Below are 15,076 nucleotides of genomic sequence, written 5' to 3' on the forward strand. Positions count from 1 at the left end.
TTGGCGAGTTCACTACTGTTGCAGGTAGGGCATTCCACGGCCTCACCACTCTTTGCGTAAAAAACCCACCTCTGACCTCTGTCCTATATCTATTACCCTTCAATTTAAGGCTATGTCCCCTCGTGATAGCCACCTCCATCCGCGGGAGAAGGCTCTCGCTGTCCACCCTATCTAACCCTCTGATCATTTTGTATGCCTCTATTAGGTCACCTCTTAACCTTCTTCTCTCTAACGAAAACAACCTCAAGTCCATCAGCCTTTCCTCATAAGATTTTCCCTCCATACCAGGCAACATCCTGGTAAATCTCCTCTGCACCCGTTCCAAAGCTTCTACGTCCTTCCTATAATGGGGCGACCAGAACTGTACGCAATACTCCAAATGCGGCCGTACTAGAGTTTTGTACAACTGCAACATGACCTCATGGCTCCGGAACTCAATCCCTCTACCAATAAAGGCCATCACACCATAGGCCTTCTTCACAACCCTATCAACCTGGGTGGCAACTTTCAGGGATCTATGTACATGGACACCGAGATCCCTCTGCTCATCCACACTACCAAGAATTTTACCATTAGCCAAATATTCCGCATTCCTGTTATTCTTTCCAAAGTGAATCACCTCACACTTCTCCACATTAAACTCCATTTGCCACCTCTCAGCCCAGCTCTGCAGCTTATCTATGTCCCTCTGTAACCTGCAACATCCTTCCGCACTGTCTACAACTCCACCGACTTTAGTGTCGTCTGCAAATTTACTTACCCATCCTTCTGCTCCCTCCTCTAGGTCATTTATAAAAATGACAAACAGCAACGGCCCCAGAACAGATCCTTGTGGTACGCCACTCGTAACTGAACTCCATTCTGAACATTTCCCATCAACCACCACTCTCTGTCTTCTTTCAACTAGCCAATTTCTGATCCACATCTCTAAATCACCCTCAATCCCCAGCCTCCCACTTACAGAGTAAGTGACCTCTTTGCCACTTTATCGACAATTTTATCAATTTGGACCTTGACGGTGGTTTATTAGATGCATTGCTCTTGTGGGCTTGTTCATGTGTTCTTCACCTTAAAAAATTGTTCCGACCCTCACGTTCAGATCACCTGATTTACTTTGCTACAAACCGAGCGACGAACTTGTCAAAAACTTGTGCTTACTTCGACCAGCTAAATCACCCTGGGTTTCGATAGTCTGAGCAAAGATCTGACTGTCTGGCATATTTAAAAGAGATGATTTTTGTGTCACTTTGAACTCCACCTGAATGTCCTGCTGCAAAACTTGTGCCCCCCTTTATGGTACAGAGCTTAGACTCCTTATCGGCAGTTACTATGGAGATCATTGCGCTATTGATGGCTGTGATTCAGTCTCTGTGCGTAGGAGATGGTGGTGTGGTGGTAATTTCACTGGGCTCGTAATCCAGCCGCACAGGGACGTGGGTTCAAATCCCACCACGTCAGCTGGTGGAAATTAAATTCAATTAATAAATCAGGAATGTAATGCTAGTCTCAGTAATGGTGCCCATGACAACTATCTTCAGTTGTTGTAAAATCCCATCCGGTTCACTAGAACATAGAACATACGGTGCAGAAGGAGGCCATTCGGCCCATCGAGTCCGCACCGACCCACTTAAGCCCTCACTTCCACCCTATCCCCGTAACCCAATAACCCCCTCCTAACATTTTTGGTCACTAAGGGCAATTTATCATGGCCAATCCACCTAACCTGCACGTCTTTGGACTGTGGGAGGAAACCGGAGTACCCGGAGGAAACCCACGCAGACACGGGGAGAACGTGCAGACTCCGCACAGTGTCCCAGCAGGGAATCGAACCTGGGACCCTGGCGCTGTGAAGCCACAGTGCTATCCGCTTGTCCCAAATGTCCCTTAAGGAAGGAAACCCGCCACCCTTACCCGGTCTGGCCTGCGTGTGACTCCGGACCCAGGCCCACAGCGATGTGGTTGACTCTTAAGGGCCACTCTGAAATGGCCACGCTGTTCTAGGGCAAATAGGGATGGGCAAAAACTGCTGGCTTGCCACATCCCATGAAAGAATGAAGAAACAAAACGCAAGGCAATCGTGAAAATAGGTTTCAGTGAGTTGCTTCACTTGACAGTGAGTGTAACCAGTTTGAGCGGCCAATCCGAAGGGGCAGATTTTACCTCACAATTTTTTCTCACAATCTCCCATCTCCCACACAATCACTACTTTAATCCCTCTGAAGCTGACGGGATGCCCCAGCTGGAAGGGTCTTCACCACGGCACATGTTCCTATTCCTCTAAAAATGACTTGCAAGGCAATGTTTTTTTAATCTAGGCTGGAAAATTTCCACTCCGTTACGACTGGAATTTTGTTGCAGAAATATTTTTTCTTTTTGGCTTCCTTGCGCGTGCTTACCACAATAGAATTCAGTTCACAGAGGTGTCTGCACGGTCATAATCTTCTCCATTAAACATCTTTCTTTTTTCCGACCTGAGGCGCTGGACTTTATGGGATTGCCTAGGGCATACAGCACGCCAACGGGCCATTCGGCCCAACTAGTCCATGCTGGTGTTTATGCTCCACTTGAGCCTCCTCCCATCGTTGCTCATCTAAACCTATCATCGTAACTCTCTACCCCTGTCTCCCTCATAAGTTTGGCTAGTTTCACCATAAATGCATCTGCACGGTTCAGTTCAGCCACTCCCAGCGGTAGTGAGATCCACATACTCACCACTCTTTACGTGAGGACGTCTCTCCTGAGTTCTCTATTGAGTTTCTTGGTGACTATATTGACGGCCTTTGGTTCTTCCCTTCCCCACAAGAGCAAGTGTTCTCTCTGTATCCACTTCAGCAAAACCTTTCAGAATTTTAAAGACCTCCATCAGGTCTCCCTTCAGTTTTTTTTCAAAGGGGAAGAGGCCCAGCCTGTCCGTCCTTTCTGTTTGCTTCCTTTGTTCCCATTTCTTTTGTTTTATTATTTTTGGTCAGTCGAACACTCAGTTTGAACAGACTGCTTACCAGTACACTGTATTCCCAGGTATTGTCCTTGGAGTGAAGAGGTGAGACTCTCGCCTCTTCACAGGGCACCGGGTGAATCTTAGCGATCAGTTTTTGAACCAGGGAATAGAACCGTAGAATTGGTACAGTGCATGAGGAGGCCATTCGGCCCATCGAGTCTGCACCGACCCTCTAAAAGAGCACCCTACTTAGTCCCACTCCCCCGCCCTCTCCCCGTAACCCTACCTAAACTGCACATCATTGGATGGGTGGGAGGAAACTGGAGCACCCGAAGGAAATCACGCAGACATGGGGAGAATGTGCAAACTACACACAAGCAGTCACCCAAGGTTGGAATTGAACCCGGGTCCCCGGCGCTGTGAGGCAGCAGTGTGAACCACTGTGCCACCCGATTTGATTGGTTGGTTGGAAACAGGTGGGTTGGGCAGGAACAGTGTTCTGACTGGCAACAGTCAGTGATTGGTTCCTGTGTGTGATACTTTCTGAGAGAACGAGGCAGAAGCGTTTAGACCCTGGAAGTGAAAGGAACTGTCTCTCTCTCTCTCTCTCTCTCCTGCTTACTGAAGTGAAAGAACTGTTTTATTCTGAAAACAGTGATTAACTGGCATATCCTTTTATTGTGAACTTGGAATGATTTTTAAAATTTTTTTTTAATTTTTTTTATAAATTTAGATTAGCCAATTATTTTTTCCAATTAAGGGGCAATTTAGCGTGGCCAATCCACCTACTCTGCACATTTTTGGGTTGTGGGGGCGAATGTGCAAACTCCACAAGGACAGTGACCCAGAGCCGGGATCGAACCTGGGACCTCAGCGCCGTGAGGCGGTTGTGCTAAACACTAGGCCACCGTGCTGCCATAATGAACTTGGAATGATGCTGAGTCTGTAGAAAAGGTAGACAACTTCCTAGGCTTCCATCTCAAGCCTAGCAGAAGTCCAAAGAAGTGTAGGTTAGGTGGATTGGCCATGCTAAATTGCCTTAGTGTCCAAAAGTTTAGGTAGGGTTATTGGGCTAGGAGGATAGTGTGGCGGCGTGGGCTTAAGTAGGGTGCTCTTTCCAAGGGCCGGTGCAGACTCGATGGGCCGAATGGCCGCCTTCTGCACTGTAAGGATTCTATGAACATTTTATGAAGTATTTGATATCCATGAATGCCTGAGTCAGAAGAGTTTTAGTGGAGGATTCAATGTCAAGAGGGATTTTGATAAAATAAACAATTGGTGCTGAGCTCAGAGGTAGAGATTGAGAATAATGGATTTAAAAAACAGCCAGCGGATAATGAGGAAGATAAAATTAAATCGGGAGTTGTGATCTGGAGCGCATGCCCCGAATGGAGGGTAAAAGCAGATTCACTGTTCACTGTTGGGTCGGCACAGTGGTTAGCACTGCTGCCTCACAGCGCCAGGGACCCGGTTTCAATTCTGACCTCGGGTGACTGTCTGGAGTTTGCACTTTCTCCCCGTGTGTGCGTGGGTTTCCTCCGGGTGCTCCAGTTTCCTCCCACAGTCCAAAGATGTGCAGGTTAGGTGGATTGGCAAAGCTAAAATTTGCCCCTTGGTACAGCTTAGGTTACGAGGATGGGGTGGGGGTGGATGGGGGAGTGGACCTGGGTGGAGTGCTCGGAGGGTCGGTGCAGACTCGACGGGCCGAAGGGCGTCCTTCTGCATTGTAGAGATTCTGTGATTCTAACTTCCAAAAGGGAGCTGTGTTACCACTTAAAAAGGAGAAAGGAAACGCAGGGCTTTTGGGAAAGAGGGAGGGATTGGGATAATTGGGATTGCTCTCTCAGCATGTTAGCACTACTGAACTAAGATTGGAAACTAAAAAAGCTTAAAAGGCACTGCCGGTTACTTGGCTTCTGAAAGCAAGAGATAAACAATTTGGGATGTAATAAAGCGTCCGACACAAGCTTGTCCTTTTCTTTTTTTATACACTGACTTGACACTGCAAAGGCATTACCCCTCTTTGATACCCCCCAAAAAAATTTTTATTTGTCCACAGCTGTTGCAAGTTATCCGCAGTACAAAAGGAGGATCAGCAAGTTCTGTCCTAGCCTGCAGAGAAAATCCAACTTGGGCACATAATTTGAGAACTTTTCCTTTAGTCTTATTGTCAAATTCGCAATGCTATTTTGAGGCATGGCTGGTTTATTGACCTGCAGTATCGGTGAATACATATTAGTCCGTCAAACGGTCCAGCGAATCTGTCTGATGGCAAACAGTGACATCAAAACCCGATTATGGGAGCAGAAGCTGATCTCGTCTAATGTTTTGTATCGACTGCATCTAATGTCTTTCTCGTGTAATGTGATCAAAGCTTAACTGCACACAGTGAGGAACAGTAGGGCGCACATGTTGACTTGTCAAGTGTGAGTTGCAGCCGTCATTTAATTTATGGACACTTGTTTTCATGGGATCCCGAGTTTAAAACACTTCCTGCAGAACGTTGAGTGATAGCCTATTAAATTATAAAACACAAGTGTGAAGCGATGGTACGCAAGATGCGGAAAAAGCTATAAATACTTTTTAAATTGCTTTCACGTAGATAGCACATCGCTTTACTTGAAATGTAAAATTATTCAGGAAAAAACATGCTTTAACCCTTATCCATTTTGAGAAATTATACACTGATTCAATTTCTCCCTTAATTTGATAAGTCTGACAACACCAGGTTAAAGTCCAATAGGTTTGTTTCAAATCACTAGCTTCTCCCCATCATCCCATAATTTAAATTAGCTAAGAGCCCAGCAACCTTTAAGCTTAATGCGTGGTTCAGTACAGTCTTGGCTGAATAGCCACTGCAGATTTCACAAGCCCCCAACCCCCCTCCTCACCTTCTCTGCACCCCTTCCCCCTCCCCCCGACACCACGTTTGACAAAAATAAATCCCTCAAGCTAAGGCTGGAACGATGCAAAATGAACCCCCAAATCTACAGAGCTGAAGATCCAATTGGCCGCAGTCTTTCCAGAGAGAATGGTCCATATTTCCCCAAAATTCCCCAAAAATACTGCAGATGCTGGAATCTGAAATCAAAAACAGAAATGCTGGCAACACCCAGTAGGCCAGGCAGAGTCTGCGGAGAGCGGAATCGATTAACATTCCGGGTTGGCGAGACCTTTGAGTCAGGACTGGGGAAAGATAGAAATGTCAGAGTGTGTAAGCCAGATTTTGGGGGGGGGGGCGCGGTGGAGGGGGCGCATAATGGGGAGCGGGTGACAGGAAGTACAAAAGAGTTCCCCTGCTCTCCTTAATGCTATGGGATCCATTTGGGCAGATGGGGGCTCAGTCTGCGATACGGAGGAGGGCAGGAGAGGTGAAATAACAACAGATTTCACTACGCAAAGGCCAAGGAGAGTGGGAATGGTTTTAGTAACTGAACCGAGGATCATGTCCAACCGAGGCACTGAATAGCGACCACGTTCCCACTACCTCGCGAGTGAAAATAATAATATTTATTAGTGTCACAAGTAGGCTTACATTAACACCGCAATGAAGTTACTGTGAAAAGTCCCCTGTTGCCACATTGAGTGGGAATTCAGAATGTCCAATTCACCTAACAAGCACGACTTTCAGGACTTGTGGGAGGAAACTGGAGAACCCGGAGGAAACCCACGCAGACACGGAGAGAAAATTGCAACGTTCGCAGTTCTTCAAGTGACAGAATTTCTCCCATCTCAGTCCCAAATAATCAACCCCTTATTTAACATTTTCCCTGTGTCTACCCTGTCAAGCCCCTTAAGAGTTTTATATGTTTCAATTAGATCACCTCTCATTCTAAACCACGGATGAGCAACCCAGGCTGTTGACCGGGTCGCATGAGCGGCCCTCCTTCACCATGGTGGGCTTGACAGGGGTTGAAATCAGGCTTGTTCACTAACCATTTTTTAAAAATAAATTTAGAGTACCCAATTAATTTTTTCCAATTAAGGGGCAATTTAGCATGGCCAATCCACCTACCCTGCGAAACCCATGTAACACGGGGAGAATGTGCAAACTCCACACAGACAGTGACCCAGGATTGGGGTCGAACCTGGGACCTCGGTGCCATGAAGCAGCAGTGCTAACCCACTGCGCCACCGTGCTGCCCTTGTTCATGACCCCCATGATTAAATGTATATAATACACACTGAATATGTCCTAACACGTTATAGAAAATGCTTAATCATTCATACATTAATAGAACTGTCATCAACTTCAAATGGTAAAAACAAAATAAATATTTAAGCCTGATTGGATGCAGAGGAAGCGCACGGCTCTCACAGTCAGTGTTGTGAGCCATTGGCACGCACCTCGCTTCACGTGTGCATCACCTCAGTCATACCGGTCGGAAAAAACACTACATGGACGGAATGTGGTGGCCCTGTGTGTGGGCAACGGTCAACAAAATGTCTCCTGGGGTCGCACTCAGAACCCAGATGGGCCGCATGTGACTCCCGGGCCACAGGTTGTCCATTGCTGATCTAAACTCCAAGGAATATAGGCCTAGTCTACTCAATCTCTCCTCATGGGATACTCCCCTCATCCCATTCTAATGAACCCACTCAGGCAAGTATGTCAATCCTGAGGTAAGGTTACCGAAACTGCCCACAGCTGTGTGTTGAAAAACCAAGATACGTTGTGTAAATAGCCACGGTTCTTTCAGCTCAGCTTTGATTGGTTAACCATCCCTCATTGACTGACTTATTGTTCACATTTGGATATTTAAGCGATATCGCACCGCTCTTTATTGATCAAGATTTTTCAATTGTGTAGAAGGTAAACCGGGATCCTTCAGATGAAGAATGCTTCTTCGATCTACTGAGTCGCTTTCAAAGTAATCGTATGGATGATCAGCGTTGTACATTTGAAGAACGTCAGAATGGCACGACCGGGAGCGCATCGACCCCCGTGTCTCCTCTGCAGGACAGAATATGTGAGTACGTGAGTGTGCAAAGTACGGGGGCGAAGGAAGAATTGCACCCGATCTCGCACCCTCCAACTTTATAAACATGAGCACGGTGTTAAAATGTCCTCCCTTCTCCGCCAACTCCAGCAGCTCGTTGCCCAGGTCCTGCATTGCAAGTGGCCACTGCAAAGTTCTTAAATAAAAGTTAAATGAGATTGTTGGGGGGGTTCCGCCAAATTACTGCACAACCGGCCGAGTGGAACAGTCAACAAGGATATTCTGAGAAATTTAGATTGGCGCAGAAAATGCCCACTGGCCCTGTCTGCGACGCAGAGCTAATGGAAGGTACGGGTGGATCCTGTGCATCCAGTTCTATTAGTCATCACAGCTTCCCCATGCAACACCATTGAGCAGGGCAGCACCTCGCCAAACCTTGCTAACCTTTGTGGCTGGCCCCTCTTGGCACTGCCATCTTTCACCTTCACTTGGCAACGATGGAATTAAAACCACAGATCCATGCAAACAACGGGTTTGTGAAATTGGATTGGATTGGTTTATTGTCACGTGTACTGAGGCACAGTGAAATGTATTGTTCTGCGTGCAGCTCAGATAGCTCATTCCGTTCATGAAAGGAAAATACCAATTAGGGCAAACATAAAATACACAATGTAAATACATAGACACAAGCATCGGGTGAAGATGTGTGAAGAGATTAGATCAGTCCGTAAGAGGGTCGTTTAGGAGTCTGGTGGCAGTGGGGAAGAAGCTGTTTTTGAGTCTGTTCGTGCGTGTTCTCAGACTTTTGTATCTTCTGCCCGATGGAGGAAGTTGGAAGAGTGAGTAAGCCGGGTGGGAGGGGTCTTTAGATTATGCTGCCCGCTTTCCCCAGGCAGTAGTAGGCGTAGACAGAGTCGATGGATGGGAGACGGGTTTGTGAGATGCACTGGGCGGTGTTCACAAATTAGTTGGCCCGTGATTGTGAGCGGTTTGTCGAGTGATATTGCCCCATTGCAACTAGCGGATGTGAAAGACGGTCTGTCAACGGTCAGGAGGTTATGGGGACGTCACACAACCGGCTATGTGATAATGACCGGATAATCTGTTTCTAGCAGTGTTGATTGAGGGAGAAATATTAGCCGACTGGGACAATTGCTCTTCTCTTCTTCAAATAGTGTAATGAGATCTTTTACACTCGCACGAGAGACCAGATGGTTTATCATCTTGTCGGAGGGAGCACTGATAAATATCCCGGCCAACTTTCTCATCCCAGAGAACAAAGTGCCAAAACCGATTAAACACGAACCTGCTGTACCTTTAGCCAACTGGTTACAGACTGCTGGTGTGTCTCGATACCACTGACACTCTCTTCTTTCTCCCTCCCTTTGCAGCTCAGGCGTCACTCATTGCCTCGCCACAGACGGAGGAGTTTTTCGACTTGATAGCGAGTTCTCAGAGCCGGAGGCTAGATGACCAGCGAGCCAATGTGGGCAACCTGCCTGGACTGAGGATAACTCACAACAACAGCCAGGTGGTGATGGGGCATCTGCGGCCTGACGGAGATCCGCAGGAACCCGGAGATGAGTTTTTCAACATGTTAATGAAATGCCAGGTAGGAGCTGTCAGGAATATGTCTTGCTGTGAGGAAAACACCCACCCTTTACAGGCAACGTGTCACAGCTATGAATATGTTAAAATTGAAGTCCAGGGCTTAAAGAGGCAGTGGAAACATGAATGCTCAATGCGCTGAGGAACATAAAGCAGAGTATAGAGGTGAGCAATTGTTGGGAGAGAAAGGAGATATATAGTGGTGTTCCCCAGGGGTCACTGCTTTTTGATAACTTAAGACCGGTTGACTTGAGGGGCTGAATAGCTTGGCCTCCTCTAGATCCTGCACTCTTAGACACAGACATAGAATTTACAGTGCAGAAGTAGGCCGTTCAGCCCGTCGAGTCTGCGCTGGCCATTGAAAAGAGCACTCCACTTAAGCCCACACCTGCACCCTATCCCTGTAACCCATTAACCCCACCTTTGGACACTAAGGGCAATTTATCATGGCCAATCCACCCAACCTGCACGTCTTTAGACTGTGGGAGGAAACCGGTGCTCCCAGAGGAACCCACGCAGACACGGGGAGAACGTGCAGACTCCGCACAGACAGTGACCCAAGCCGGGAATCGAACCTGTGATCCTGGAGCTGTGAAGCGACAGTGCTAACCACTGTGCTAACTTGCCGTCCATTTCTCCCTCTCAGTATCTTCTTCTATCCCTTCCCTGACCTTTGCATTACTCTTGTTGATTCTAATTCTGTCCCTCACCTCCGATCTTGGTCAAGACCTGCCGGTCAACTGGTGTCACCCTGTCCTGAAGCTGGTACATAAATGGCCCCCTGATTCTCTAATGCACTAGCCTCCGGTGATTCAAGTGATTCCTTCTCTCGCCCAGTCATCCAGGATCGACGACCAGAGATGTGCCCCTCCCAGCCCGGGGCCGAGAGGACCCACGGTGCCCGATGAGGACTTCTTTAGCCTAATCCAGCGGGTGCAGGCCAAGCGCATGGATGAGCAGCGAGTCGACCTTCCGTCGAGCCGTGAAGGACTGGGACAGAACAGGCCGGGCTCCAGCTGAGCAGTACTTCGCCAACAGACTTGTAAACAAGCTGGACTAACTGTGCGGATCAATGCCCCCTGCAAACACTGTGAGCGACGGCCGAGGCCGAAAGCTGTCCAAACAACCCCTCGAGAGACCAGCATACGAATCTAGATGCCCAAGCAGCTCCGAGCATTGCCAAGGAGGTGATTTTGTTTTTCTCAAAATTAAAACCCCCCCTCACACTGAACACACCAATAACAACATTCGTGTTTCTTTTCTACATGGTACAAGAAACGTCTCTCTATGGGAGATGTAAGTCTACAAGCACAGTCTTTGATTATTATTCAAAGTGATAGCATTGAATGAATGTAAAACTGCTGGTACTACAGAAAATATGCACCTATAGTCACACACACACACTGATACTCCATATACACAGATCAAACACTTGTACAGACAAACATGTTACAGGTAAGCTCACACACACTAGGCACAATTAGAGATTAATTTTCTTTTCTTTAACTATCCACGTTAGGTTAATATTTTATTTACTCTGCCATTGAATGAGTCTGGTTGCCATTTGTTTCACTGTTCAAGAGATTTAATTTTTAAATTTATGAATAAAGTCAAGATCAAACACTGTGGAGGTATTTGCGGACGGGCGCAGGCCCCTTTCTGTTCCGGGATTGCGCGCAATATCTGACACCAGTGGCGTGGGGCGTTATCTCCTACCCTCGACAGAAGGCCAAAATGCAGATCATGTACATAGAGTTATATAGGTTGGCGTATGCAGCAGTACCTCGTCTAGATGAATCCAAAAACGGCGTGAACAGCACCGCAGTCTTATACTGGAGTACTCTGGATGTCTGGTTGGTTCCATTCAGAAACAGGAGTGGCCTGTTCATTAATGGTAACTGCAGAGGGGCCCAAGATTACAGCGGAGGGTTTTCTTCTTGAACTAAAAGCGACGTTAATTTAATTGAAGGTTTCTATATGTGGTGAAATGGGAAACAAATAACAATAGAAGAGCAATGGAAATGAGCATGGGTGGCCTCGAAACTATGCAGTGGGATGCTGGCGTGCAACTGTTTAATGATTTCTTCTGGAATTCCTCCCTCCCATGTTGTAATGGAGGTATTTTAAAAATGAAACGAATGGCACAGTTCAAACGGTGGAATGAGAAGCTTGACCTAAACATGGAAACTCCAAACAGAGGTTGCATTTCACAGCCAATGTGTACATCTTAAACATGGGTAAACATACTTGAAATGTAACATTTGGCACTTGTTGCTTAATGAATATTTCTTTTATCTTTATACAGAAACCTATATTTTGTTTTAGAATGTGAACGTAATTAAGATCAAGGGAGGTAGGGCAGCACGGTGGTGCAGTGGTTAGCACTGCAGTCTCACGGAGCCGAGGTCCCAGGTTCGATCCCAGCTCTGGATCATTGTCCGTGTGGAGTTTGCACATTCTCCCCGTGTTTGCGTGGCTTTCGCTCCCCACAACCCAAAAAGATGTGCAGGATAGGCGGATTATCCACCCCAAAATTGGAAAAAATGAATTGGGTACTCTAAATTTTAAAATAAGTATCAGGGGAGACATTCTAATGTGATTCTCCTGTTCTTCCTTGCTCTGGTGACTCCCTGCAATTTTACCAGTAAACAGGCCCCAAGTTAGAGAGAGAAAAATTGAAGTGATGAGCCTGTGGCCTGTGCAAGTTGTACATGCTGCTGTGTCAGAGGCAGCTTTACAACTCATTTCTCCGAAACCTAACGTCTCTCTTTGTTCTAAAGACAGTGTCCTCCTGCTCTGCTTCTTTCACGAGACACCGCCAGTTTCCTACCTCTTATAAGCGGGCAAAATGCAGAGATACGGTGGCGCAGTGGTTAGCACTGCTACCTCACTGCGCCGAGGTCCCAGGTTCGAATTCCGGCTCTGGGTCACTGTCCGTGTGGGGTTTGCACATTCTCCCCGTGTTTGCGTGGGTTTCGCCCCCACAACCCAAAGATGTGCCGGGCAGGTGGATTGGCCATGCTAAATTAATTGGAAAAAATTAATTGGGTGCTCTAAATTTTAAAAAAAATTTAAATGCACAGATCCCTCCATTTAATGTATAATTCGTTTACGGTTTCAGTGAAGCTTCCAAGATACTTACAGTGCAGCTGCTTTGTGTAATTTTTATTTTAAAAACAACTTAACAAAATGACAATGACGTTGGTTGTTCTGTTGAGTCCCCAAGCAGCCCCTTTAGATGAATAAAAAAGGTGCCAAGGCGCCATGCAAAGGAAAACCAGGAAGTTCTGACCCACATTTATCCCTCAACCAGCCGATAGATAACAGATGAGGACAGGAGGCTGTTTAACCCTTCGTGCGAATTCTACCATCTGGTGGGATCCGGTCGACATGCAGCTTTGAGTCCATGTACCCACCTCTGCCACATACCCCTGAATAGCTTTGTTCAACACAAATCTATCAACCTCGATTCTGAATTCACAATCGATCCAGCAACTGGGCGTGATGGGCTTTATAGAAATGCAAGTTATTTCTGCAGAGTTTTGTGTGTGTGTGTGGGGTTTGGAGGAAAGCTGACTAGTGCATGTGCGGCCCGCTGTGTCGGTACCAGACATTGTCTTTAAAACATGGAGAAAGATCGAGAGAGAGAGAGACGCAAATGACTTTTTGGTACAAAGTTTCAGTTGCGGTTTTTTGCAATGTGCATATTCTAGCCTGTGCATCTAACTGCAAGTGACAGTGACATCCAGAACACTGTAGTGCTGGAGAGTGGGCCATAGACGTACAAAATACAGGTAAATTATTTTCTCTAGTTTAAAAAAAAATAAACTTCCGAAACTTGTTTTAAATTTTTATTTGGGTGTAAATTTTTTTAAAACACTCCCTGTCGTCCTTGAGGCAATCTAACTGCTGTTCCATGTTTTATCTTTAACACACTTAAGACATTGAAACTACGGTACAATTCTTTCCAAACACTGCCACTACATGATGCTTTTTGGGGGGATGGATTTTAGAGGTTTAAAAATCTGTACTGATCTGTAAATAAGACAGCCTCATTTTACCTAAAAGGTGTAAATCAAATGAAACTACAATGTATTAAATTTTACACAAGCTTGTAATAAAAATACAAACTGTGACCGATTTATCCTTGGATCGAGATTATAGATGTCTGTATTCAGTAAATATTTTCCGGTATTACTAATCAGCGATTTCTGTGTTCATTTTCTCCCTCTCTTCCCTTTTTCTATTTCCCATTGCACCACATCCCATATCTTACCCTGGGCCACACCTAGGGTGTATATATGTCAATAAATGTAGGAACACAGGAAATAGAAGAAACAATAGGCCATTCGGCCCCTCAAGCCTGCTCTGCCATTCGATTCGAATCATAGAAAAGTTACAGCACAGAAGGAGGCCATTCGGCCCATATTGTCAATGTCAGCCCGAGGACACTGGGTGCCCTTTCTAATCCCACTCGGTGCATAGCCCTGTCTCTTACAGCACTTAAAGTGCAGATCCAAGGGCGGCATGGTGGCGCAGTGGTTAGAACTGCTGTCTCACGACTCCGAGGACCCCGGTTCGATCCCGGACCCGGGTCACTGTCTGTGTGGAGTTTGCACATTCTCCACATGTTACGTGGGTTTCACCCCCACAACCCAAAGATGTGCAGGGTAAGTGGATTGGTCACGCTAAATTGCCCCTTAATTGGAAAAAGAAATTGGGTACTCTAAAATTTTTTAAAAGGTGCATATCCCGGTATTTTTTAAAAAGAGTTTAGCTCTCTGCCTCCACTAACATAGGCAGCAGAAAGCTGATCTGGCAAGGTGAGATTGTCTCCCTCTGTCACTGGCAGGTTGGGTACAAGCGGTTAAAATGAATGTGTTACCGCAATTCTTGTTTATTTTCCAATGCCTGCCGATTTTCCTGCCAAAAGCACTTTTTAGAGCGATTGAAGGGTTGATTACCTCGTTCATATGGGGAGGAAAGGTGCTACTACAGACAGGATGGCAGGCAGGGGGCTTGGGTCTTACTGGGCGGTGAATGTGGAGAAGGTACGGAGCTGGGTCAGAGGGGTTGGCTCCCAGTGGGTCAGACTGGAGCAAAGTTTGTGTAGGGGGTCGGGATTGAAGGGGCTAGCAACAGCGCCGTTCCCGATGGCCCCGGGGAGATACTCAGTGTGTCCAGCAGTAATAGCTTTGTTGAGAATTTGGAGGCAGTTTCACCAGCACTTCGGGTTGGGGGCAGGGTCAAGGGAAAGGGGGAACCATAGATTTGAGCCAGGGAAGTGGGTTGGACATTTTCGGAGATGGGAGGAGAAAGGAATTAGGACACTAAAAGATTTATTTCTTGGAGGTCGGTTTGCAGGATTGAAGGAGCTGGGATCGAAGTATGGGCTGGAGCAAGGGAAATATTTTGCTCCATGCAGGTTCGAGACTTTGCCAGAAAAGAGATACACAGCTTCCCAGTAGAGCCGCCTTCCACATTGCTGGAGGAGGTGCTGACGACAGGGGGACTGGACAAGGGGGTAGTATTGGCAGTTGACGGGGCTATTTTGGAGGAGAAGGCGCCGCTAGAAGGGATCATGGCAAAG

At 46.7% G+C, this 15,076-nt stretch overlaps 2 protein-coding genes across 7 annotated transcripts in view; one reads left to right on the top strand and one right to left on the bottom strand.

The window, feature by feature from the left end:
* The window catches only part of gpsm1b (G protein signaling modulator 1b), a 283,643-nt gene extending 269,956 nt beyond the window's left edge, over positions 1-13,687 (top strand). For all 6 annotated transcript variants that reach the window (XM_038782318.1, XM_038782320.1, XM_038782319.1 and 3 more), the window contains 3 exons: positions 7,749-7,908; positions 9,270-9,490; positions 10,324-13,687. In XM_038782318.1, the coding sequence (XP_038638246.1) occupies positions 7,749-7,908; positions 9,270-9,490; positions 10,324-10,506 (564 nt within the window). In that variant the 3' untranslated portion in view covers positions 10,507-13,687. The remainder of the gene's footprint in view (positions 1-7,748; positions 7,909-9,269; positions 9,491-10,323) is intronic.
* LOC119955772 overlaps positions 4,913-15,076 on the bottom strand; it is a 53,459-nt gene continuing 43,295 nt past the window's right edge. Inside the window, exon 15 of the mRNA XM_038782310.1 lies at positions 4,913-5,453. Within this exon, the coding sequence (XP_038638238.1) occupies positions 5,388-5,453 (66 nt within the window). The 3' untranslated portion in view covers positions 4,913-5,387. The remainder of the gene's footprint in view (positions 5,454-15,076) is intronic.

Source organism: Scyliorhinus canicula, chromosome 21 (assembly GCF_902713615.1).
Source record: "Scyliorhinus canicula chromosome 21, sScyCan1.1, whole genome shotgun sequence".
Lineage (NCBI taxonomy): Eukaryota > Metazoa > Chordata > Chondrichthyes > Carcharhiniformes > Scyliorhinidae > Scyliorhinus > Scyliorhinus canicula.